We start from the raw sequence: 26,504 nt of genomic DNA on the forward strand, positions 1-26,504 counted from the left end.
GAAGAGTGAAACATGGCAGAAATTATGCCTTAATGACACCAAAATCCACTTTCATGTGAGTTTTGGTGCTTCCAGTTGGATTCTCCAGGGACTGCCTGAACTGCATTTTTACAACCTTGAAGAACATTTTCAGCCTGACAAATCCGAGTGGGCTTGACTAGGCATAACAATAAATGTGCGTCCTCTGAGACACTCATTTGCCCATATGCCACCATCATTTCTGTACTTCTGCCAAACATGCACAGAGGCTTTGCAGGACTGAAAACCTGGAATATGGAAAAATCTTTTGGTTTTGAGGGCAGCCAATGTGTTCACTTTTTTTCATGGAGCCTTGCTTTTTCATTCCTCCTCTTATTTCATAGTTTTTCTCACTAATTTTATTATTCTCCTGGGAAAGCCAAACAGTAAGTCAGCCGTGATTGTTGTCGTTCAGGACAGGTGCCATTAATCCCTTCTCAGCCTTTTTTACAAGACACCCATAACTATGTGATACTTTCTCTCCCCATGGACACGCTGGGGCAGTAGCTCTCAGCCCTTTCCAAGACCTTAGAGTGGAGATGGCTGTGACCTACCCACAGTGCCAGACACAGCTCAGGCACACCCTATCGCAGTATAGAGAGGTTAGCACTCTGTTCAAGGACTTGTATTCCTGCAGGAAAAACACAGAATGATTTTTTTATAAACACAAAAGTGTCCTCCCAGCATGGAGATTGCTGCTACGATGCAGAGCTGATGATATTCGTTAAAACAATAATAACACAATCTTTTAAAAGGGAAGCTTTTAAAAAGTATTTTTTATATTGTCTATTTATTCCAACATAAAAAAACCCCGTCAAACTGACTTTAATTATTGTTTTCTCCCACTAAGTTCTTGTTCTCATGTCCTTCTTCCTGAGTTCTCAGAAGACTTAATGATAAAAATATAAGAAACAATACAGATTATTCTTTTTAAATCATGTCTTCACATTTTAAGGAGGTTTTGTGAGATTTAAAAGCAAGAGTTGCACAAAAGTGTTATTCATCCAGCTCTTCACAGCAGAACTAATCCTGCTTTGGATGAGGAGAGGTGCTGCAGAGTGAGACCCCTCCACAGCATTGCAGTACCACGGCCATGTTAGTATTTCTGATCTATAAATTAACTATATCAGCATTTCTATTTCTTCCACAATATCAACTGTAATTGGTAATACACCAATCTATCCTGCTCTTCAATATGACAAAAATGCTTCCGTCATGCTACTGGGCACCACAGTGAAATGTGTTTTGGAAGAGGGCTGCTGCGTCCCACCTTTCCCTAGGGATTTATGATGCCACCTTTCTGTTTGGCTTTGTATTACTTTGGACACATATTTCTTCAGTGGAACATCAATGTACACCAGCTGTAGTGCAAATAATCTTCTTTTTTTGAAATATTAACAGTTTAACGATGTACTTTGGGTTCATAGTAGCATCATGTGGTGTAGTGTGCTGTGGCAAAATACAGGACTGTGCCATTTATTCAGTTATTCTTTCCTTTTAATTCATAAGAGGTGCATGTAAGGAAGAAAATGAATCTTAGTGAATTCATGAATTCACACAAATATATCACAGAGTGAAAATACGAGAGGTGTGAACATTTCCATGGTTGAGCTCTGCACTAGATGAGTTGCTGAAGTAATGGGAGACTCTTGATTTGGAATAATGGACAATCTGCGTATGTTTAACAGTAGGAAAAATCCTTGTTGTCTTCAGTATTTCAGGGTTTTTTTTCCAATTATTTTGTATCCGTTACTTTTGATTAATTTATTTTAGTTGTAAATAAAAGTAGAATAAACTATTTGCATCCACCAGCCAACCATATAAATATCCTTTATGAAACACAATTTTTAAAAGCCTTTCAATGCTTTTATTGCGGTTACATCACTTGTATAAAATACATCTGTTTTTACACATTATTTTTATAATGCCTTGGAGGAAGACACATTTCTAGCTTAACATGCGGTTAATAGCATGTCTTGTTACAAATACTTGCAAATAACACGTTGCATCCTGATTTTTACACTGGAAAATGAAAGAGACAACTAAAACCACCACCAGTCTTCCAATTTGCAGTAAAATACCTCAGCGTTCTAGACCAACATACAGATGTTTTTTAGGCATTTTTGTTTTAATGCTGGAAGAACACAAAAGAACTGTCATCAGAAGAGGTTTTATGAGGAAAATATTAAAAACATACATGAAGGTTAAACAATCTTTTTTTTTTTTAATCCCTTAAAAATTAAATAGCTATCTGATGAAAGACAGCAAATACTCTGTGGATATATAAAACTTTGTTATACCTTCATAATCAGGTATGTAGAGATATAAAGATAAAATATACTTACTGTGGGAGTAAGCAACTCTTTTGACTCTTTCACAGACATAACTTGCATTTTTCAAGAACCAGGAATAGTATTCCACACAGTACCTAAAGATGTAGTTAAAAGTTAGGAGAGTAGTAGCTTGTTTTCTTTTATAAGCTGTATGAATCATACTGCTAATATTGAATATGGCAATAAAAAACTAGATTCTGACCTCAGTGATGTCATTAGATATTTGGAAAAATTCAGCTGAGCTTTACTCAGTTTGAATACTGGAAGCCAGATCAAGTATTGATTGGTGCACTGGGGACCCATTTGGGTCTCACCCAGTCACCATGGATTCTCAAAAATAAGCACTGGGGATTGAAAACTGTCATTTTAAAAAAGCCTGATGGAGTTTTAAGCAGAGAGAGAGAGAGAGAGAGAGAGAGAGAGAAACTAGTGCCAAGTTTTACCTCATGGCTTCCTTTCTGGAATATCTTCTCTGACCAACACAGAGACACAGCTGAAAAAACCTACAGAGCTCCATCACACAGGGATTGATCTTTTGCACTACAAGAGTCACAGGAGGCGAGGTCACACGGGACTCTTTGAGGGTTGCCTGTGGACACCCTAGGAAAAAAATACAACTCTGAACTAGTTCAAATACTTGTCCCATTAAATTTCTTGCAATGCCTTATCTGGGCTATAAGAAACATGCAGACTAATAAGCTCATGTAGGTATCTTAAAATCAAATCTGAGTGAGGCAGATAATTGATAAGAAAACAACACATAGCCTGGCAGTTGCTTGAGTGAAAGCACAAATATTCTGTTCAATTTATTATTTAACATTACTGGTTAGTTACGTAAAACCACGTTCCTTTTATTTATCACAAATATAAGGAACTCTTAAGAGGTAATTTATTTATTGTTACCCATTTAAGTGAAGGTTCAGTTCCCACTGAAGCATCGGTTTGCCACAGTGCAAAAGAGCAAGATAAAGAACAGCACTATACACTTACATATTTGATATTTTCTATATGCATATGCTACTTTAATAAAAGATTCGCTTCCGGTTCCACATGCTTCCCTACATCCACCCTCTAAATCTGAATTCTAGATTAAATATGACAAAGCTAATAAACAGACTCTCACTGCTCTCTCCATCACTTTTTAAAGATGCATCAACAAAATCAACATGATTTATGCAGAAGTTATGGCTTTCTATCTGGCCATTTCTCATTTACCAGTTTCCCCCTTCTTGCTTCTAGTGATTTGAATAATCAGCTAATTTCAGCCCAGTTTTTAGGACTGGGTAAAGATCCTCTCAATGAATACATTCCTACTGGTTTCATGAAAACTGACAGTTAAAAAGAGGAGAAAAGGTCAATTTTTGCCTGCACTGAGAGGAAGGTAGGAATAATTTATCCATTTTATTCATTGTTTGCCAGAAGCCAGCTGGTTAATCAATGTTTTTTCCTTCAAGCAACAACCATTTTATTATTTTAACTTCATAAAAATGCAGGGCAATGGTGTACCTGGGGACGGGCCCCCTCTTCCCCTCTCTTGAGCCAGCTAAAAGGAAAACATCTAGTTTACTCTGTTCATTGAATCTTCTGCAGTCAGCAGCAAGAGATAAACATTTGCACACCAACCATTTCATCCTACCAGCAAATGCAGCTGCGCCAGACTGCAGAAAAAGCAATACTACAGAATAGGTGATCTCAGCTTGTAACAAAATCCTGAATCTCTATGTGGTTTTTCAGTGTCAAATACAATCTCTCTTCAGACTCCCTTTCTTTTATAGGAAAGAGAAAAGAAGGCAAGATGAAAATGGGGGAAACTGAGAAAAAGTAAGGAAAACTGAAGCTGCTTTCATTTTTCAGGCCTTTTCTTCATCGTATTAAGAGAAAAACCTAATATTTGCCATAGTCTTGTCTTCTCCAAGCTATTACCTGTCACACATGATCTTGCACCTTTAGGTTTATGATGGGTCAGAATCAAAGGACTTTCTAGAAAAAAAAAATAGGCAATATGCTAAAAGACTACTGGGGCATGGCTAAAATGGGTGTGTAATGACCTCGCCTTTGCATATTTAATAACCATGCTCTGAAGAAGAGGTGAAGGTACACTTTAGGTTGCTGCAGTGAAGCTACTTGCCCTGCAAGGCATCACATCTGACCCTGGGGGGCTGCATACGCATACATTGTGTTGTCCCCTGCATACAGCAGTCCTTAAAAAAGGATCTCTCCCCTACACCAGCACTCCAAAAAATAAGCGACATCCTGCAAATGCCATGCTGGGGCTCTGAGAAGACAACCAAGGACCAGGCTGTGAGAGCGGCGCATTTTGCATGAGGTGGGTGTCCCCCTCACATGCACCCTCTGGGGTGAAAGAACCCGAATGTGCAGAGCGAATGTGGCTGCAGTGTGATTGTCAGCTGGTTTTTCCATTTGTGTAACTAGCAGGAGGCTTTGGCCGTGTGTAGATAAACTGCTTTACCTGCAGAGTATAATCCCCTTAGACAGTGTAATTGCATTTCCAGGTTCACATGTCTCACATGCTTTATAGCTTTGGGCCATCTTATGTTATATGATAGGAGAGGTTACAGAGGTTAAATTGGGACTAATGAAGTTCTGTTGAAATAAGCTTGAGTCTTCTAGTGCCTACAAAAAGTTTAATATAAAATGGCATTCACGAGCAGGAGAAAAATAAAGGTTCTGCCAACCTGAAAGAGATCGCTACAAAACTATTTCTCTTCTGCCAGTGCTTGCCCAAGGTAATAGGAGCCATGGAGGACTAATAGGCAGGCACTTGCAGCTCCCAAACTCAGGGGCCCCTCTGAAAACTGGCTATGTGTCAAAGGTGCTACACAAATATCGTGATTAGTCAGAGATGGGCAAAAGGGAGCTGCATTTCTCTTAATCGTAGGAGCTTTTCATAAATGTCATTAGGCTTTGTGACACACCTTGATCTTTTTCCACTCTATGGCAATGAAAAATTAATGACTTCTTGCTTTAATAAACACTCTTCTTGTTAATAACCGAACACCAGAGCATGCGGCAATATGGTTTTCATATAAGTTGCTCATGAAAGGTCATGTTAGAGTTTCTGTGAATAATTAAAACTCACTAAAGGCCACCCTCCAATGAATCTAAGTCTCCACTGAAGTGGGTACTCGCTACCCTGCCTAACAGGTGTTAAAAGCTTTACTCAAGGTATACGTTTTAACAGCAGAAATTCAGCTTTACCTAAATGTAAACTGAATGACTGCAATTTCAATTTGGATTCATCTATGTGGGAAAGAAAAGTTAAATTAAAAAGCTGAAAGTTAAACAAATTGCTTTGGTTTTCATTTTTGACAATCACTTAATTTTAAATTAATGTCACATTAACATAATACTATATTTATTTAATGCTGAAGTTCTCTTTCAATGAATGTTATATTTAATTTTAGTTGCATTGGATAGTATACCTACATCATATGGTTGAAATTAAAATTCTCAGCACTTCATAGCAATGTTTTATATTTCTTCTGTAACAAATTTCTACTGTGAAATGTATTTTTGGTATTCAATTTGTAAATTCCTAAAGATTTGGATTGAATTTTTTTTTAAAAAAAATTAAAGTAGGAATTTATTTCAGAACTTCTTTTTCTAAGAATGTTCTTTCCTAAGAAACTAAGTCAGTCAAAGGAGCACAGAAACACAGGAACCACAGCTCCCTGTGCAGAGCTTTGCTCTATTTGAAATTACCGTGTAACTGTCACAGCCAGATAGGTGACCAATTCTTGCGGTAGTAATTGGACTTTCCCATTATTAACTGAATATCCTATCTCTCTGACACTGAAATTAAATTTTGCTGCCAGTGAAAAGCAATGTTACGGCTACTGTGAGTGATTCAGACTGCCAATATCCCTCCCTGCAAGCTCTAATATGCACACTTGTATATTTTATTGTTGCCATCCACTTTTGTGATTTAAGAAATGAGTTCTTGGAATAATGTCTCAGCCTTCAGAGCATCATGGATGCCCTTCATTTCTTTGTGAACCCACTGTTTGATTTATTTCCTCAAATGCACAATTCCTATATGTAGACAGCCTCTGTCGTCATAGTTTGTGATAGACATTGTGATAAACTCTCCATTCCCTGATCACATTGAAATCCATGTTTCCAGCCTTTTCAAAATGGGCTGGTTCCCAGTCCTAGGTTCCCCAGGGTCTATAGTATAGTCACCAGACAGCAATTGGCGCATGAACTGTGCCCACCACAAGTCCAGTCATACACTCCAGCAACTTCTAGTTGGCTGGCCATTATTTAATCCTTAAGTTGAACTCACCCAAAGCAAACAACACATGCAGAGAACCTTAGTTTTTGTGCAGAATTTTTGATAGATAAGAATTACCATAGCATATTCCTTGGCTCCCAATCAAGATAAGACCTAGTTCATCTTAAATTCTTCTCTTCACACCATCCAGAGTGTCAAGAAGTCAAACTATATTCACGTGGTAAGACATTGGCTCATTTTCTTCATGCAACCAATGTATGTCATGGGGTGTAAGATGAGGACTCTGGTATTTTGAGCTCTTTAAACAGAAGTAAAATGAAAGAAAGATCAAAAAAGGATATTTGGCTTCCTATCTCTATGGTTTGAAAAGCCTCTTACATCAAGACCTGCTCTGTGGCTCAGCACTAGTGAGTCTTCTCCTTCAAAACATGTCTCAGTAGGTAGGTTTTTGCTGCAGTGTTCTTAGGCCTCCTAGGCAACAGTTTCCTCCCACTCTTCCCTGACACTGCCTTTCTGCAGGACTTGTGTTTGCGTGATCACTTGATGGTGTTGTCAAAATTTGGCTTTCATGGTCAGTATTTTTAACTCTGATAACATTATTTATTTCTGAAAATGGATGCCCCACTGAGTCATATGCTCTCAAATGCTTTTTTCCTAATAGTATAAGTAAAAAAAAAAAAAAAAGAAAAAAGAAAAAAAGAAAAAAAAAGAAAAAAAGAGAAAGAAAGGGAAAGAAAGACAAGAAACCCAACACATGCTCATAAAACTCAGCCAACCAGAACAGGACTAGGAACTATGAAAAACACAATCAGAAACAGCAAAAGCTACAAAAAGTGACAGCACAGGATCCTGGTCCTGGATTCTGCAATAGGCAACAAGAGCAAAACCACGGGAAAAAGTAAATGACACCAAAATTGTAAGATACTACTGCCCACCTACTATGTGATTATTCCCAGTGACAGAAAAATTGAAGATTTGTGAAAGAACCTTTCTCTCTGACTCAAATATGTTTTCCATCCAAAAAAACCAACCAAACCCTTTACAGACAAGTTGTGTTAGAATTCAGCAATGAGCCAAGAGAAGTCAGTATGAAAATATTAGAAAAGGTGAGATTACCAGGGAATCCAGACCAGAATTTGGATTTTAAGCCTCCAGGTAATCCCAAAATGAAAACACCAGGGTTACCTGTATGGAGCCAGGCAGATGACTGTATCCCCAGTGCCCTGGGTCAGTTCCATAAGCAGAACCACAAGGCTGCAGAGTTTCCCTTTGTGCAAAAACCTGCTGGTGATGCTCAGTTTTTTTCTTTACCTCTCCTGTTTTTACAGGCTGTAAGCAGCGGTTTTCTTTTTGTCAGATTTATTAGGAATCCATATCAAAACCCCATTATTTCCTTTGACAATACCAGAACGGTGCAGTTTATTTTTTCATGTTTCCTACTAATCCATCACAAACCATACAATCAGCATTTCTCTTTGCTTTCCTTCAGAATTTTCAGGCCTTTATTTGCTCATGTTTTCAATAATTTTTTTTTTTTTGTTGTATTTGCTAGATTTCCAAACATATTATTTGACTGGCATTTTAGTTCTTTAGACTACTCTGGTTTTCCCTACAATATCAAGTCCAAATGATACAGAAGACCCCTGCAGTCTAGTTCAATACATTATCTTTGCACTACCCAGTGTCTATGCTTCTCTTAGACAGCTGCCACACAGAAACACAAGCAGTTGAGGGACAGATTTCCAAAATTCCTTCCAGTAGTCCTCACCACCCAGCAAGACGCATGTTCCCACTCATCTGTGGTAACAGCAGAGTCATCGTCAAGAGGGGGACCATGAACAGCCTCTTCCCAGAGTGCCCCATGAGCTCCTAGCTCCATCACAGCTTTAAGCAGCCAAACTGGAAAATTTGGAACTGAGCTACCTGCTTATTCTGGAAAAGTGAGGATCATTTTTTACCTTTCTAGTCTTGAGCTGAGCACAGGCATTGCCCCAGCTTCATGTACTACAGGAGTTTACACACCAGCCTCAGTGGTAGCTACCAAATTTCTGTTCCTAAAAAGATTATGCTGCACCAAACAGCAGACAATCACAGTCCCAGTCTGGAATACAGGTGTGTCAATTTTATCTGGAACCCGGGGCAGGCAGTCTGGATTTTCCCTCCAATAGAACATCATAATTCTAACATTCTTTCCACTTCAGTATCAATGCTGGAGTATATACGCCAATGTATCCCTTAAAATTACTTCCTTAACTACCAGGTTAACAGGGAGTATATAATAAGGAACTGTGATATACATGCAGCTTCCGCTGTACTTTGCCTGCTGCTCAGCTGGCCAAGTGGCTTGGTTCCCCGTGACACCACTGGAAGCAAAGACACCAGACTGGGAGTAGAAGGACCCCAAGGGTACTAAAGATATCTACAGGATGGAGTGCATTTTACCTGATTGTAGGTGCCCATGATGCTTGTACCTAGAGCTGAACTAGTCACCTTCAGACCCCAAGACTGGGATTTGTGGCTGAGATTTATTCCTTTTGTACTCCAGAGGCAGCCTGGTCTCAGACACATACACAGTCGGAGCTGGGCTCTCCCAGAGTTCAAAATCCCTTCCTGGCATTGAATCAGGTCCACATTTTCAAAACATGTAATATCTTATTAAAGAATATAAATATAAATGCTTATATTATATATATTATATATAAATAGAAACGCTAAAAATAAATATAAATAAATACTATATTTTGTAATATTGTAATATATCCGTAAATATAATTTTATTGCAAACATGAGTATATGATACTTCTAAGTGGAGTGGCACATCATCTTATACTAACTCTTAATTTCTAGCTCTTTATTTTGGTGCTTAAAAGGAAGAACTGAGCTTTCCTGAAAATCTAGTTGATAATGATCCTTCTTTAGCTGAAAAGGAAGTTTGCAGTATTATAAATTTAAGGCAATTCTGGAGATTTCATGCAGCACGGATTGACTTAATCATTTTATTTGTACCAATAGAGAGATTTAAAATATGACACTTTATTTTGGAAAGAATGAATTAATTTTAAGATTCTTCAGTAACCAATCGATGTTAAAGTTGACAAACGGACTTCTATCACCACAGTACAATCTATATTTTGAACATGTGACACTGTATGATTCACAAACAAATATGGAAGCGGTACCTTAGACATTGTGGGTGTTTTACATACGTAAGGTATCAGGTAAATTAAATATTTATGTTGTTTCTGTGTGGGAAATTTTGCATATTGATATACTTTCAAATGTACAACTTTTTTTGCTGCATGAGATGCAGTTACTTACTGGTAGCTGAGTAAAGTTTCAGTGTCACCCCAGGTCTGTAGGGTGGTGTAGACAGTACTGAGGAAGGCAAATCTGAAGGAGGGAAAAGAACATAACTTGCCTTGACATTTAAAAAAAAGAAGAAAAAAAAAAAAGGATTGGGTGAAAGAATAAGGCGGGGCGGGGGCAGAAAGCTGAAGTCACAGACCACTAATAAACATACAGACACTGATGTATAAATATTTTACAGTCTCCTATTTCTATATATATATTATTTTCTATTTCACAAATGTGCCAACACTTTGTTACTATCGCAGATCAATCTTACCTGGCTCTGTTTGCATCAGTTTACTGGTTTCTTGAGGAGACACTGTCTGCATCCAAAATGCGTACATGTCAGCTATGGGAACAGAAAGACACATGCTTCGTGTCATTCGGGATATTTGTTATTTATGTCTACTGAGAAGAATTGCTATATATGAGACAGCTCAACAGCCAAAGTCCCTCACCCAGTTCTTCCAGCGGCATATAAAAATGTCAAGATGAAAAAGGAAGGACAAAAGCTGTACTCTGATCTTGAAAAATCCATGGGCTAGAGCAGGGGTCCTCAAGCTATGGCCCGTGGGCCAGATACGGCCCCCCAGGTTCCTCAGTCTGGCCCCCGGTATTTACAGAACACCCCTCCCCGCCCCCCCCCCACCCCACCCCCCGCCGGGGGTTGGGGGGGAAACCAAACAGCCACAGATGACTGCCTGCCACTGCATCCACGCGCCGGCCCCCTGGTCAAAAAGTTTGAGGACCCCTGGGCTAGAGGAAGGTAGGATTTAAAGAAGGTACGTTTAGTGAAGACCAAGCGAAGCAGCTCTGTGTTGCTTTCCTACAGGTCTGCTCACCAAACTTGGAGCAAACTGTGAGGGAAAATGTGGGTAGCAGAAGTGAGCAGCAAGACTTAGTTTTTCCCTAAAGCATAAGAAACTACTGGATGGACCCTGTAACTGATTGTAGCACTTCTACAATATAGAAATCGACTCACTAATGATGCAAAGCGGGTGTCCCTGAAGGGTGTCCCAACCTCCACCTCAGAGATGCAGTTTCAGCTTTTGGCCAAACCCCACCACTAGCAGGATAAAGCAGGTGTCAGTCCTCCTTGCCATACTCACTGGGGCTGAGCTGCCGGGCTGGCGATGGGGCCAAGCTCCCTGCAGCAGTCGGAGGGGGCCTGGCTGTGCCTCGTGGTCTGGAAGCATCCACATGTGGTGATGGAAACCCTGATCCTTTAGCTCCAACCGTCTTTGGCCATGGTGGGAACCTTGTGGTGGGGATTTCATCCCCTTTCTGGGCAAGAGGGATCGCGGTAGCTGGAGAAGCAGAGGAGACAGAAGGGTGCCAACAACATGTAGATGCCAATGCCTCATAGCAGTAGCAAGCATAACACACTGGGGAGCAATAATATCTAAAATACACCCAGAAAATCCCATCTACTCCTTAAGTACTTCCCCTGGCAGGTGATCAGGCTACCTCTCGATTTCATTTTAAATATGGAAACATGATGAGTGCCAATAATGTTTGAAATTCTAACTAAGAACATTTTAATGTGCAAGCTTTCATAAACAAAAGAAGAAACTGAAGTGTTCCTGAAAAATGGTGGGTTTTTTCTTCACATAAATTATTTTGTATTTCCTGAACTGCTTTACAACAGAGGGAAGAGATGAAAGCTCTTGTCTATGTGAAGGGGAGCAGGCAGGTACTGGAGGGCAGATACTGGAATTCGAGAACTGACGACATTTTGTGGCAGGAATGACATTTGGGGCTGGAAAAGAATAAAGGTTGATATGTGGTTAAACAAATCAAAAGACCTTATAAAAAGACAGCAGACTGACCAGGGAACATGTAGAAATTTTGTACAGATATGCTGCTACAGTGGTGAGGAGGTATGAAGTCAAGGTCTGAATTTCTCTTGGCTCCTACTATGCATGAGCAAGTGTGAAGCCTTGCTTTTTGGCTTTCAAAATGAGGCAGACTAGCATTTTTCTATTTTTTAGCTCTGTGGTGAACCTAAATGCACTGAAGTTTATGAAATGCTCAGGTACTCACAACTGAACATCACGTACAGTCAAAGATAGAGAAAAATACAGAAAAAAATACAATAAAAAAGGAGATCAAATAGTTCAAATAATCTTTTTTTTGTTGTTTAAAACCAACAACCATTTTTTCTTTACTTCTCTGCCTCTTGAGAAAACTTTTTCTAATAAAATGGCTTCTTAAAATAGGTTTTCTATCCTCCTGCTATTCAGTGCATTACTGACCTGGTATTTTGCTGTTTCAGACAAACTTTTATCTTACTCTGTAATTATAGTTCAACATCACAGTGCTGTGCAGCAAACACATGACCACTTGTCAAGATGTTAATCAAGAAGAATATAAATTTAGATCTCACAATATCTGCTTACTTTTAAACGTCCATGCATGTTCTGTTGATGGATCCACTGTTTTGTTTGGGTCTTCCTGTAATTTCATGAAACTTGAAAAAATGGAATCTAGGTCTTTGAGGTATGAGAAGACAGAGTTAGAACACTCACCATCCACTGCATATTGTGTGATAAAAAGGAAAAAAAAAAAAGGCTGGTATAATCACAACAGCTGTTGTCTTTTCTAATTAAAGTAATTTTTGGCAAAGTGTCCTTGATTTATTTTTTTTTTTAACAGAAGAGAAGCATCCTACAGCTTTCGGCACAGGTAAACTTGCCACTGATTTCAGTATCTATTTGCCTGTTTTAATCATTGAAAATTGAAAATGAGAAATTTCAATTTTAATCATTGAAAAAGCATTGAAAATGAGAAATAGTCATGAGCAGCAATGAGAGGTGAGCATCTGAAGTGTAGCTCAACCTGGCAAAGCAGTCTGGGGTGGAGGAGCCACGCAGCACACTGGCTGAATATATTCAACTCCATTCTGAAAGTAACTCATGTAAAGGTAGGAGGTAATTTGTGCTGAGTGCTAAGAAAGGTACATATTTAGATTAAGAGCACCAGAAACCCTCCCCAGTCCAGTGCTGAATTCTGTAAAAGCTCTCATCCCAGGAAGTTTTGTCTGGTCCTCCACTAGAAGACCTTGTAGCTAATAAATTAAAAGTTTGTAAATTTTACTTATATTTCTAATATAAATATTACAGTACATTGATAACAATAGACAATATTCTATTTTAATGATAATAAAATATATTATGTGTACATATATAAGTAATATAAAAATATAAAATAATATATTTAAAGAATGTTTAAATTATGAAGATGGAGTATTCTTTGCAAGTGCTACCTGGATGTGATTTTCACTGTTGCTGCTGTTTCCTTTTATTCCCCAGGATGTACTTACCCAGGTCAGAAGATGTGTTACTGGAAAACGTGTAATTAATAACAGGAGACTTCTCCAGCATTTTCCAAAAGTCAGACAAATTTCTCCCTGTAAATGGAAATGCTTATAAATATCAAGAATGACTTGTTTCTAGAGAATAAATATGGCAATGTTTTGGGGTGGAATGGTTTTAACTTTTACCTGTCTGCCCTGTCATCACACAGATGTAGATACAATCTGAATCATTGCTCTGAGGTACTGAAAGGCAAAAAAATGTAAACCAGATCATTGTTACCTGTTTTCATTATATGATACTATCTTAAACAGTTGAAAAAAAACCCAGGAAACGGTATGTGGCTACTGCAGCTGGCCAAATATTTTCCTTCTGATCTGACTTCTGACAAAAACCTTGAACCATCTTCAAATCCAAATGCTAATATTTCTAGGGGAAATATTCCTATCTAGTTAAATTCCAAATTACAAGTATATTTACATGGAAAAAATTAAGATAATATAGCCAATAATTATTCTTTGGGAATTTTAATTCCCCAAAATACAATTATTTAGTAATAATTCACCAAACTTTCAAACAAAACATAGCTATTCATAGAAACATGTATGTTTCTATATCATATATATACACATTATGTATATATTTAGTTCCTCTAAGGAGACTTAATTTACAACTGCAGTCCATGCTTTGCAAGAAAAATCCTGCTGAGTAAGAGGAACAGGCTTTTATACACATGTTTATGTTTGTTTCCATACCAGGAGTAAGTCAGACAAATAAGACAATGATACATGTTAAAAGGAAATGCAAACCTGAGAGAATAGAAGTGGATTTGAAAATTTCTGTGAGATAACTGGTGGAGTTTCCAACAATATCAACAAGTAAAGCTGTAAAATCTGACAACAAAACAGAAAGTTTATGATTGAAAACACATATTCTATCATCTACGCTAAGTCACAAAATCACTTTTATATGTGATCATATTTTGGATATATACTTGTACATGACAATGTCTAAAATATTTTAATGTTCAAAATGTTTCTGCTGGACAGGAGTTGACTTCAGAAGCCACTGGAATATTCTGTAGAAGTATATTTCAAAGATGATATCCACAATAGCACCAATGTGTCTAGAAGTAAACTTAAATGGAATCTATCTGTTCAAGAGAACAATTTAAAGTAACTCTACTTAGAGTGCTGTACCTGTAGGCTTTGCCTGCACTAACTGCCTGTCTGCCATGTAGGACCTTCCAGGAGGCATCTGATTCTCTCCTCTGAGGTCTACTTCAGACATACCGATGATGTTGCTGTCAGCTCAAAAAATGGCTACTGGTGGTGTGGTGTTACAGCTTTTTTTGTAACAGGTCCTAGCAGTAACAGCCCAGTGTTTTCACTTAAGGAATGACAGACATGAGCCCTGTACTGGGCCATGAATTTTTGCTGCTTGGGAGGATGCTCTAATCACCAAGATGTTCTGGATTTGAGACAGAAAGATTAAAGTTTCTCCATTATCCTCCAAGGCAAACTGGGTCATTATGCAATAAGGCTTGTGAGATGTGTGGGTCCAGAAAAAGCCATGAAAGCCATTGTGGCTCATGTGTGCGGTCATCACTTGAAGCTTAGAGAGAATGGGTTCTGGTCCCTAGCTACTGAGCTACTCTTGATATCTTACATTAACCAGCCATAGAATTCAAGTGCTTAGATCCATCCTGAAATGTTAAATACTGTGAGACCAGGGGTGTGAATGAGTATTATAGGTGAAGGATTTGCCCAGTAGCATTTTACTCTCCATTAAACAGCTCTATGAAGATATAAAGCCTTGTTTTTCACTCCTGTTGGACTCATTGAAGTTACTGAAATTACTGTTGGTGCAGAGAAGCCCTTGTTCATCTCCTGTGGGTTATTTCAGAAAAGTGAAAGTGGCGAAGGTAATGTACATACATTGCTGGGTTGTCTCTCCTGCACTGCTCTTTGTAGTCTGAGGAGGAAGGGGAGATCTTTCTGCTGGGTAAACCATGTTGGTCACTTGACAGATGGCTCGACCCCAGACTGGCTGGCTGGGTACAGCCATCTGAGACTAAGTTCATGGAGTCACCCCGAAGTTTCAGAGCAGCCACTCATCATGAGTTATGGCTGTTGAACTCAGTATGGCAATGCTACTTATAAGGATGAAGTCTGCAGAATTTAGGCTACAGCTTTCAGCTCCAAAGGAAGTAATTCAGCTTAAGAACATGCAATTTCCAACCTCTCTTGTGTACCCACCTGTCAAGTCATTTGTCATGTTGTTCAAACAGTAGCAGTAATGCATAGGGAACTTGCCAGGGTCAACATTTTTCACGTTAGAAACTGTAGGGAAAGACAGAAAAAAATCAGTGTCTTGATGCACAAGCTGTGTGAGACAAAATGCTCCTGCATGGAGCAAAGCACCAAAGCACTCACTGTTATAAATGGTGACTGACACTTTGTGGAAGGCAAATGAGCTATAAGATGTGACACTCAGCAAAGAGAAGGGTTTTTTGGTACCTGCAGAAACAAATGTCCATGCTATTAGCAATCGGAACAAATTATGACAACACCATGTTTTGACTCTGCTCATTCAATTTCTAAAAAGACTCCTGAGGTGCTGACATTATACAGCTACCTGAGACTCAATTCTTTCTCATTTCCACTGAGGGAAGGACCATTTGTATTACTTCTTTTTTAATTTGAACCTACACTGATAAAGTGCTTTCTGAAGGCATCCCATTATGATGTCTCTATACACAAACACATACTGATTTCTATATTCTTTGGGGCAGACAGCTACCTGCATTACAAATGCACAAGGGTAATGTGCTCCTAGAATCAGTTCTGGAGGCAGATGGCATGCATTTACGGCTTCCCCTGCTAGCATTGTTAGTTCTTTATTGCATTCACTGCTGGACTGACAGCCTGCCTGACCTGCCCAGCCCTGTCACATTACCTCTGAGCGCTGTGTTCAGCATACTGTTCACCAGCTCTGTCAGGTTAATAGCAGCCAGATCCACAGACTTTGCAGGCAGCTCTGAAAAAGAAGGGGTTCCTGAGCAGCTGGCTGCATGAAGGCACAAGGAAATGGCTTTGAATTCCCTACTTATATGCAGACCTTGCAGAATGGGAAAAACAAAATGAGTGGATTATGTATTGAAGTGCACTGGAAAACGTGTGGTGAGAAATAAAGATGCCAGGAGTGCAGAAAGGAATCTGGAAAACAGCAAGATAAAGCTGGCAGTGCGATAGTACCCAAAATTTATGTGAGGCTCCCTATCACCTACTCCCCTGAGCAGGCCACCAGCAGAGCCCAAGCAGGGCCCAGGCAGGCCTCAGAAGGCCCCAGCAGATGCTGAGCAGGGCTGGGCAGGCCTCAGGCAGGACCCAGGCAGGCCTCAGCAGGGCCCCAGCAGAGGCAGAGCAAGGCCGAGCAGGGCTCAGGCAGGCCACAGCACAGGCCAAGCAGGGCCAGGGCCTCAGCAGGCCCAGCAGAGGCTGAGCAGGGCTGGGCAGGCCCCAGGCAGGGCTCGGGCAGAGCCAGGCAGGCCCCGGGCAGGGCTCTGGCAGGGCCAGGCAGGCCCCGGGCAGGGCTCGGGCAGGCCCCACCAGGCCTCAGCAGGCCCCAGCAGAGGCTGAGCAGGGCTCAGGCAGAGCTCAGGCAGGCCCCGGGCAGCCCCCAGCAGAGGCCGAGCACGCCGCCGGGCACGACCTGGCGTTTTGGCGCCCCCTCGCGTCGGGCAATGGGTACTTACTGCCAGCAGCGCGGCGGCTCGCTCTGCAGATCACAAGCGGAGGGGGCAGGCCCTGGGAAACGTTCCCCTTCCCCGATGCAACATGGAATTGCGATGGCAATACGGATTTCATTACTTTTTTCCCCACTTACCTTGATGGCTGTAGTGCTACGACAGAATAAATGGGCTGTAGCTGTATTTTTTATTTTAACACGCTTTCTTTCTGTTGACATTGCTTATTTGTTTTTCCTGAGTCAAACTTTGCAAGGATGTTCCTTTGCCTCCCTCTCACAGAGTCGTGCAGAAGCAGAGCAGTGCGGTATCTGTGTGTGTGCGAGGAGGAAGGCCTGCGTGCATGACAGAGAGAGAAAAAACAGAGCAGGACGGAAAAGGAAGCACAGAAAGCCAAGATGAAAACAAAATCTCATTTGGGGAGAAATGCAATTTTCCAATGACATCAGTATTATTTTCAACCAGCTTGAAACCAAGCTGCACCCCAGGGCTTGTCCACAGTGTAGAAGAGAGGAAAGGGAAAACAAAAGGGAATGAAGAGCTTTTAGGGGTTTGGAAGGACAGAGGTTAAACGGCCAAGGACCTGAGTGAGCCCTGGGTCAGATGAGGAGCCCTTGCAGCAGGGGTGGTTGGGGCTCACAGGCTCTGCAGAAAGGTCCATCTGCTGCCACCTCCATGCCCAGCATGCCACCTCCCACTCCCATTAACAGTCCCACACGGTGTCTCCTGACACGCTGCTTGTTACCTGCAGTAGCCAGCACTGCCACTTGCTTCTCTTTCTTATTTTCTTTCCTTATGCATGAAGCTGTGAAGTGAAGAGAGACAGTTTTCCCTGTTGAGATACCAAGCAACTCTCTGTTGAGCTGTCTTCCTGGACTGCTTTGCTGCTCTCCTTTATTATAGCTCAGAAGTTGATGAACATCAGCACTGCAAAGCAGGCCACTGAGTATCCACAACATCAGCTCATCAAGTGCCTAAAAATAAGGATGTCCTAAAGGACTTGATGGGTCATTTAGATGCTAACTAAAGAAAGAAAGCAGATTAAATATCTGAGCTCATTCCCTTAACTCAAGAATCAAAAGGAAAAAATAGCAACAACCTGTTGGAGAGATCTGCACTAGACTTGCACACAATACTGACTGCGAGGCCCATGGCGTAATCAGGCCAAATCTGCACAAATCTGCACAGGCTGTGAGATTGTTATTCAGAACAGTCATTCAATTGAGTACTGTTCTCAAGAGCTGTGTTGTAGGAGAAATGAACTGAAGCTGGGCTCAGGAGTTTGGATTCACATCCTGGGATTCCCTTGGAGACCAACAAGGGCAAGGTACAGAGCAGTGATTTAGGCATTGCAGGACAAGTTGAAGCACAGGAGTTTGGTGCTAGGTACCCTATCATATCAGTGGAGAGCTGAGCGCCTCCAAAGAGTAATCCAGAAGGATCCCCAAATGAGCCAGTGCTAGCAAATATTAAATTCACATGGCCCATCTGAAGCTTCAGCTTCTCAGTCCATCCAAGCTCCCCAGAGAGACATCCTTTCCTGGGAGCTGGTGGTGAGGCGGGCTCACCTCAATGGTGGTGATGCCCTGCTCTGCATTAGAACCTAATAAGCAGAGCTCTCACCAGGGAGTAGGAAATCTGGGTTCAGCTTCCTCTTCAGTAAGATGAAATCTGTAGGACTGGAAGCAGGACAAGAAAGAGGAGATGGGGCTGCATAATTCTTTATACCTAAACTGGTGAAACCTGGGTGCTTGTCCTTGTTTGTACAAAAGTCTATGCCTTGTATAGAAGACAATCCCTGGATACATTTCTCTTTCTCTTTTTATATATATGTCCTAGTTTTGGCTGGGATGGGGTTAATTTTCTTACTAGTAGCTGGTACAGTGCTGTGTTTTGGATATATGAGAGTAATGTTGATAAGACACTGATGTTTTAGTTGTTGCTCGGTATTGCTTGCTCTAAGTCAAGGACTTTTCAGTTTCCCATGCTCTGCCAGTAGGCAGGTGCACAAGAAGCCGGGAGGGAGCAGAGCTAGGACAGCTGACCTGAACTAGCCCAAGGGATATACCATACCACAGAACTTCATGCTCAGTGTATAAACTGGGGGTGAGTTGGCCAGGAGGGGCTGATCACTGCCTAGGGACTGTCTGGGCATTGGTCAGCGGGTGGTGGGCAATTGTATTGTTTTCTTTCCTTGGGTTTTATTCTTATCTCTCTTTCTTTTTCATCATCATCATCATCAACATCAACATCAACATCAACATCATCATGTTGATTATAAGCTGTTCTTATCTCAACCCACAAGGTTTACCTTTTTTTTCCTGATTCTTCTCCCCATCCCACTGAGGTAGGGGAGTGAGAGAGAAGCTGTGTGGTACTTAGTTCCCAGCTTGGGTTAAACCATGACACCATGACAACATATATAAAGGAAAAATGGCACATGCCTGTAAATTGTGACTCCTCATACACTGCTAGTCAGCTATATTAACAACTCTCACTCAGTAGCAGCTAAATTTGGACTGACAATCTAGGTTATAGAGCTCTCCTAGCCCTTTTCTCTCTTTCCATCTAAACCTTTCTGACTCCAGGTTCATGGTGTGGGATCCAAGAATGGACCTTTGCCATCATCTGGTCTGTCCTACTGCATGGCATCAGCCCTGGAGGTCCAGCACATCAGCCGTGCCTACACAGGGTGAAAGAACCAAATCTGCCATGGATGTGAGAAAGGGGCTATGGGGGCAACTGGGAAAGAGACACCTGGGTTATTCCCTGGGGAACACCAAGCCATCATCCTTACCTGCGTTGAAAACCAGAAAGAGACACAGAAAGCCCAAGCTCATCTTCGCTACCACGTGCCAGCAGAACCGCTGCATTATGGACTCTGACTTCCAGTAGGTTTGGCTGCTCTAGGAGAAAGAAATACTATTTTGGTGGTGTTAAAGTTTGGGATATGGTGCAATTTTATCCAACCCTTGTCCCAAATGTGACCATGAGAGAAATACTAGATCTCTGGGATGCAGAGAAAAGATTGGTGGTGTAAATGGAAAAGAATCAGTAATCACATAAACAGTATTTGCTGTGTATATGCAGCTGTCATGAATTTGGTATGTAACTTGATTTTTGAGTCCTACATCAACTTTGGTGGGACTTGGTAAGATCATCTACACCACCCTCTTCTTTGGCAAGATGATCTGTGCCCAAAAGGACACTGACACATCAGGTGTCTAAACCTTTTCTGTTGAAACCAGATAAAATTTACCTATGTTCAATTTCAGACCAAATAACAACTGAGCTCCTTTTCTGCAGAAACGTTGCTTGCCTGGTCATCCCTAGTCTCGGATTTTGGTAGTTAATTATTATCACTAAGTTGTGTCTTGTACTGCCTTGCCTAGTTGCTTGGGAGAGATTAATATGCTATGCCTTTCAGACAATAAGCTGCTTTCCAGGTTTCAAAGATTTAATTAGAGGTGGTTAGAAAAAAAGAAGGGAAGTTCCTGCTTCTTTACATGTTCCCTCATTTTTTTGTAAACTACACAAGGCTCTGTAGTTGTCAGAAAATAAGGAAACTTGTAAAAATTCGCAAAAAAAATCCAAAAGACTTTTTTCATATCTTCTTGGAGTAGCTAATCTTGCAAGTACGCAGCAAATCATTATCTTGAAGATAATACGGTTTGATTAACAAACTATTATCATCATGTTTAAAATCTTTCTCATATTGAGTTCACTAGAGAATTAACACATTCTGAAAAAAAGCTGATTTGTTCCTAATGGTCCTAAAGAGACTCTTCCTTGGGACGATTAAATGATACCAAGCATTTCTGTGTTTGAAACGTCTGTGTTTGCTCATCTGATGAGTCAAAAGTGTTTAAGTGACAGCTCTGCTATTCAAACAAAGGTCTGAGAAACTTCTTAGCCAGTTCATCGCATCTATTCAGTCCATCTGCCTAATCCTTTTTACTCGACCCCAAGCCTATACACATCCACGGTTTCTGCACAGCATGTTCAGAAGAACAGAGCTGAGGCAGAGAGGAAGCTTTGGCCAAATCTCATTCCCCTGACTTGGTACCCCATCAGTTTTCTGTGAGCTGGACTAATTATCCATGGACAGAGTCCAGTGTCCCATGGACCAGTCTAGCATCAAAAATCCTAAGCTTGGCTCTTGTAACAATATTTGGGATCTGACCAACAACCAGACTACAGACCATGAATGTATTGCTGCCGTGACAATCACAGGGCCTGACATCCTGCTTCCACTGCTGGGTATTATGAAGCTTGCTGGGTCTTGTAACAGCTTTTTCTATGGATCTGTGGACTCTGTAATTAGGGGAGACTAGTACGTTAGCTAAAACCTGCTGACATGCTGAAGTGATGGAAGCAGTGGTGACGTAGCCCATGCTGAGGTAGGTAAAAAACTAATCCAAGCCTCTGGATTCTGTTCCGTTTTTATATTTTTTTCCCTCTTTGGTTTGGCTGTATGAAATGGAGAAGAGTTCATGGAGATACTCCTTGGTGATGCTGAATATGAAGAACTAGTGCTTTGCAAAGGTGCAGGGAGGTGGCTGTTGGGGAGGGCCGGCTCTGGGGTCAGTGGGGTTGCGGGATGGCAATCATGTCAAGGGGAGGTTTGTAACTATGTATGTTTTGGAGTAAGAGGGCTATAGTGGCTGGTGCATCTAGTCAATTAAGTGTCCTGTTAGGGGGAGACTGTTTTGTTATGTCTTTGACTGAGGTCAGCAGTGGGAATTTGCTGTTTTCTTAGTAGAACTTCATGAATTTTTATTCCTGTACTATGAGAAATGACTCTCCTTAGTTCTGCAAGATCTGCATTAGCATGAGTCATGCTTCATGATGACGGCTGTTTATGTGCTGCAGACCTCCTTCTGAGCATGTTCCTCGTGATCCGTTCCCTGCATGTACTGTCCCTGCAGCACAAGACTGGTTGGCTGGAGGGTCTCCGCAGCCCAGACTGGCAAAGAAGCCCAAACCTCTGCCCTTCATGAGGGTTTTGGCTGCATGGCAAGTGAGAGACCCAGACCTAGGAGGTAGGAGAAGCAGGCATTTTCAGTCTGCCCCTTCAGATTGGTGGTCAGCACTCATGGCAGAGTGAGGAGACTTGACTTCTAGGACCTGCTTTGAGGAACACGGGCTCTCCTAGGTCACCAGTGAATCACACATGGACTAACACCAAAATCCTTGGTAAGAGCTTCTCACAGACTGATGTGCAGACACAACTGTTCTACAAAAGCTCATAAGTAAAAGGGTTGATAGGTAGTAGGTAATTTCCTATCAGGGATCTAACTTAATTCCTGACATATTTAAACTGGCCCAGAGTTATTCATGGTGGTGGGACAGGGGAAAATCATCTGACAGAAGATTTGGTGCAGCAGGCTATAGCAGGGGCTAGAGACAGCGCATTAATAAGAGACAGAGAAAAAGGCAAGAAGATTGGCATATGAAGGAACTGTCTTACCAAAGCATCTTAAGGGAGAGAGAAAAAAGAAGAAAAACAGAGCTGTAAAATTAGAAACAAAATGGAGTGAGATACAAAGTTGTTCTTGGAAGCACATTGGAAGAGGCTTTCCAGCTCACTTGAATTTGCAGCTCCCTGCTGTCCTCCCCACTGAGCTGCTCCTCCATGCTAACCAACACACACGTTTTTCTCCACATACGATGCTGATTTGCAGCAGGAATTTAAAGCAGGCATTTGTGTGGCCGTAAGACCCACATTTAATTGAAGTGTGATTATAAACTACAGACTCAATCAAGCAAAACATCTAATGACCAGGACAACATGCAAACATAACCTGGAAGGATGTATCATAATAAGCCAAATCCTGTCCTATTTCTAGCAAAGAAATACTAAATAACATCGGTATAAAATAATGGAAAATCCTCCATTCGTGAGAGGCCTTATTTTGCCTGACTGCCAGATGTAGCACTGTGCTGTCCCCTGGCCAGTACAAGACGCTTAAAAACAAATGGCAGAGAAATCTGAGTACAAAGAACATTACTCTAGGAAATACTGCCCTTACTCCTTAATTGGTAGAAACTGATTTAAATTTGAAGCATTAAGTTTTAAATGCTTTCCAAAATCTTCTCCCAGCATTAAGCCTCTGAACATTTATGCTGTCCAATTAAATTTCAAAGCCATCTGTGACAAATATTCCTAGAACTGCTGCCTGAAATACTTTAACTCTCAGCAGTGTGGATATTAGTAATATTAACTCTTACAATACATGTTGTGTTTGCATTACTTTGGTTATCTGATATCTAATTTTTATCTATCAGGTGCAAGACTTTATTGTTTTGTAACTGTATATCTTTTGTCCGCAACATAAGTGACACTACTGTGATGACCAAAATACACGTCCAGATTGCAGATACAAAACCCTCATTGTACTTCAGCTCAAAATCACTAACAATTTCCATTTCAAAACATACTGAGATTCACAGGCAGTAAAGGCACAGGTGCCACACGTCCATGAGTTGACAGACAAATCCCATAAACTGACTCAGTGAATATTTTCCTTCCAAACATTTATCTGATACAGGCAGAAGGTCAAGCCTTTAGTTACAAATTCTCCTTCACCTCTACTGGGTATGATAATCCTCCTTTGTTTATTTTAAGCTGAATGGTATCAGTAGAATCCATTTTACTTAGAACTGTTGATCCAGAATTCCCTGAACTGCTGAACTGGAGATTTTAATCCAGTTCAGATTCTCTTTATACACTCATGAAGACCCCTGTGAAATCCCTCTTTGTTACTCTGGATTAGCAGCAATCTAAAACCAATGTGTTTATTAACTATGCTTCATTAGAACTCATTTTAATGTGGCAGGTTGAATTGTTTTCATTTTTCCTGTACAAACAGAGGGCAATCAGATATCAAGTAGTTTTCGCATGTCTTCATGCTAAACAGAGCAGAACAGAAGAGAACAAAGAAATAAAAAAGGAAAGTCTTTGAGTATTAATTTCCTTACTTTCATTCAGTTCCAAAGGTCTAAAGGTCATCTCTCATTTTAAGCAGACCATGATACACCAGGTCTAAAGAAATAGTCCATGCTAATGTGAAAATACGCCTGCGTTACAATTACACGTTTCATTACATTGCATTACGTTGCTACAACTACTTTTAAAGTTCAGATTTATTTGTATGAGGATTTAATAAAATGCAAGATATATATATTTAAGAAAACTACTCATTTGCTACATTTCCACCAAGTATTAATAGCACAGTTGAAATGGTTTCCTCCAAGTACATGTGGAAACCACTGAGATTTGGAATAGTTAATATCAACTTACCTGATTTCTTTTGGCAAAGATTATTATCTTCAGAGCCTATATAAAACTGGAGGTTATTGCCAGGTCTTAATAAGCACTTTATGAAAGACTTTGAGTAGACAGGTTTGATAATCTTGCTTTAAAATCTTGTGAAAATTGTTATCCTAATCCCAGAAAGACTAACTTGAGGTAACACAATCATAAAGCACACAAAGTGCCTGCATGGAAAGGCTCTGTGGCAGGTCAGGTGAGGACTGGAAGCTCCTTTTGGCAGTAATGACTTGAACTGTGGAGTAGAAAGGATTTTTTTCCCTTTTAAAGGGACAGCTCATCTTACTGCCTTTAGGCCAATGCCATCTTTGATGGTAAGAGGTAGGCCAGGGTAAGCCCCTTTTGGTAAAACTTTAGCCATCCTTCAAGGTGTGATTTAAACAAGGGACATTGTCAAGAGGCCAGCGGAGAAATCTGAAGTGTATCTTAGCTATAGAAAATCAAAAGGAACAAAATTACAGTTAAACCAGAAAATTGTGTTAGTTAAGTGGCAAGGAGGAGAGATACGGTCACAATGACATAAGCAATTTTGGTGATGCTGAGTGATGTTTAGTAGTATCCAAGAGATGATCACTGTTGGAAACAGTGGGTGAAATTCTGCTCCCTTTTACTCCAGTGGACTTTAAGTGATTCCTCTGAAACCGGTGAGTTTTAGGTGCAACACTGTTAAAAGCAGATAATCATCCATTCAGTAATTTTATCATAAGCCACTGAACACTTCAGTGTGCAAAGTAATTCAAAACTTTGTAGCGATTAAAAAAAGGAAACCTAAATGGATTCACAGTCAGTCTATGAAATAAAAAGTGCTTTAGGGTGTGCTGCACAAAGCCTCAAGACACAAATATTCTGCCCCCTCTTAGAAAGGGAGAGGATAAAGAGGAGCCAGCAGATTTGATGCACAGGATGCCTGCATACACACTGCCTGTTGGGAATGGTCCAGCTTGGGAAAGGTTGGAGCTACTGGTCAGGAGCACTCCCAGATTGTCCTATCAATGTCATGGCCCTACAAATACTATGAACACTTGAGTTGCCAGGCTCCCCAGCACTACTTAATTTATTACTGTAGATATTGCCTGAGTAACTAGTGTGTCAACAGGCTTGTTCTGTTGTCACTTGCCTTTGTTTAATCGCATTGTCCCAGACTTGCACTTCCACTAGCTAAGGCAAAGAAAGTTGTAATGTTATCCAAAGAATAAAGAAACTGCAACACCTAAAAAAAAACCCTGCAACCTGCCAGCGTGGCAAACACCAGAAAGTAATTCTGCTGGTTTGGGGTTTCAGTCATATGTTTTGGGGGTCCTGGTTTCCCACAGAGAAGGTGTTTACGAGATCATGCTGTGCATGTAGCAGGGCTATGTCTCTCTGTCCTACAATCCTGCCTTCTCCAAGAACTTCAGAAGCTGGAAGGCAACTGCAATCACATTTACCAGAGTTACAGCTGGTAAATATGATGCTCACACACGTGTGTACACACACATGCACAACCTTACCTTTGTTTTCTTTCATTCTGCCTTTCATGAAAAAACATTATCCAGTGGATGTCATTGCATCTAAAATGATCTAATTCTATATGGAGGTTACTGGCGTGGTAGAAGGAAAATTTTCATGACTTGTGACTAAAAGCTGCAGCTTGAGGAATATGGAAACACCTCTTCTTTGACAAGACTTACTTTTACTGATTTAATTACCAGTTGCTCAATATCTCATCAAGAAGGCTGGGATGAAAGTCCTCTCTGTAACAGCTGACAAAACCAGGTATAGCCAGGAAAATGTGTGTGCTGGGATCAGTGCCAACCGTTTGATGTTTGGCTATGGGGATAATTAGACTTTCAGCAGGTTTTACCTCATGCTACATTTTACCCTGGGACTCTGTAATTTTAACTTTCCTCAGCTGCAGAGCAATGCTCAGGTGACCAGGGAGGGGGCTATTGTTCAGCCCCAACTTTGACTCTTGGGGACAATGCCGTGTTCTCACTCAGAGCATCACTCTGAGCAAGTAGCTTTCTCAGGAGTATAGTCTTTACGTGCCTCCTTTTTCCAGTGTCTCTTTGTGTGACAGCACTGTGTCCATGACTAGTATCCCAAAATCCAGAACAAGAAAAGAAGACATTTTCCGCATATTCTTAGTAACACAGTATAGGCACATAATTCATAT

At 40.8% G+C, this 26,504-nt stretch overlaps 1 protein-coding gene across 1 annotated transcript; it reads right to left on the reverse strand.

The window, feature by feature from the left end:
- Positions 1-1,643: 1,643 nt before the first annotated feature.
- HHLA1 (HERV-H LTR-associating 1) lies at positions 1,644-24,525 on the reverse strand. Its single transcript, XM_040588445.1, has 16 exons — positions 24,320-24,525; positions 19,814-19,922; positions 17,762-17,821; positions 16,227-16,307; positions 15,704-15,787; positions 15,527-15,610; positions 14,078-14,161; positions 13,457-13,513; positions 13,277-13,363; positions 12,354-12,446; positions 11,064-11,261; positions 10,232-10,303; positions 9,925-9,996; positions 2,795-2,951; positions 2,364-2,446; positions 1,644-2,152 (listed from the first exon to the last, which is right to left on the reverse strand). Exons 2-16 carry the CDS (start codon positions 19,887-19,889, stop codon positions 2,109-2,111), a joined length of 1,332 nt encoding a protein of 443 aa, XP_040444379.1. The 5' UTR covers positions 19,890-19,922; positions 24,320-24,525; the 3' UTR covers positions 1,644-2,108.
- Positions 24,526-26,504: the final 1,979 nt, after the last annotated feature.

Source organism: Falco naumanni, chromosome 3, assembly GCF_017639655.2.
Source record: "Falco naumanni isolate bFalNau1 chromosome 3, bFalNau1.pat, whole genome shotgun sequence".
NCBI classification, from domain to species: Eukaryota; Metazoa; Chordata; class Aves; order Falconiformes; family Falconidae; genus Falco; species Falco naumanni.

Excerpts from the sequence above, each read along its gene's own strand:
- HHLA1 (XM_040588445.1), bottom strand. The coding sequence starts at position 19,889 with ATGCAGCGGTTCTGCTGGCACGTGGTAGCGAAGATGAGCTTGGGCTTT. Across the intron at positions 15,611-15,703 it reads GTCAGTCACCATTTATAACA|TTTCTAACGTGAAAAATGTT; the intron begins GTGAGTGCTTTG and ends CTTTCCCTACAG. Across the intron at positions 13,364-13,456 it reads TGTGATGACAGGGCAGACAG|GGAGAAATTTGTCTGACTTT; the intron begins GTAAAAGTTAAA and ends TTCCATTTACAG.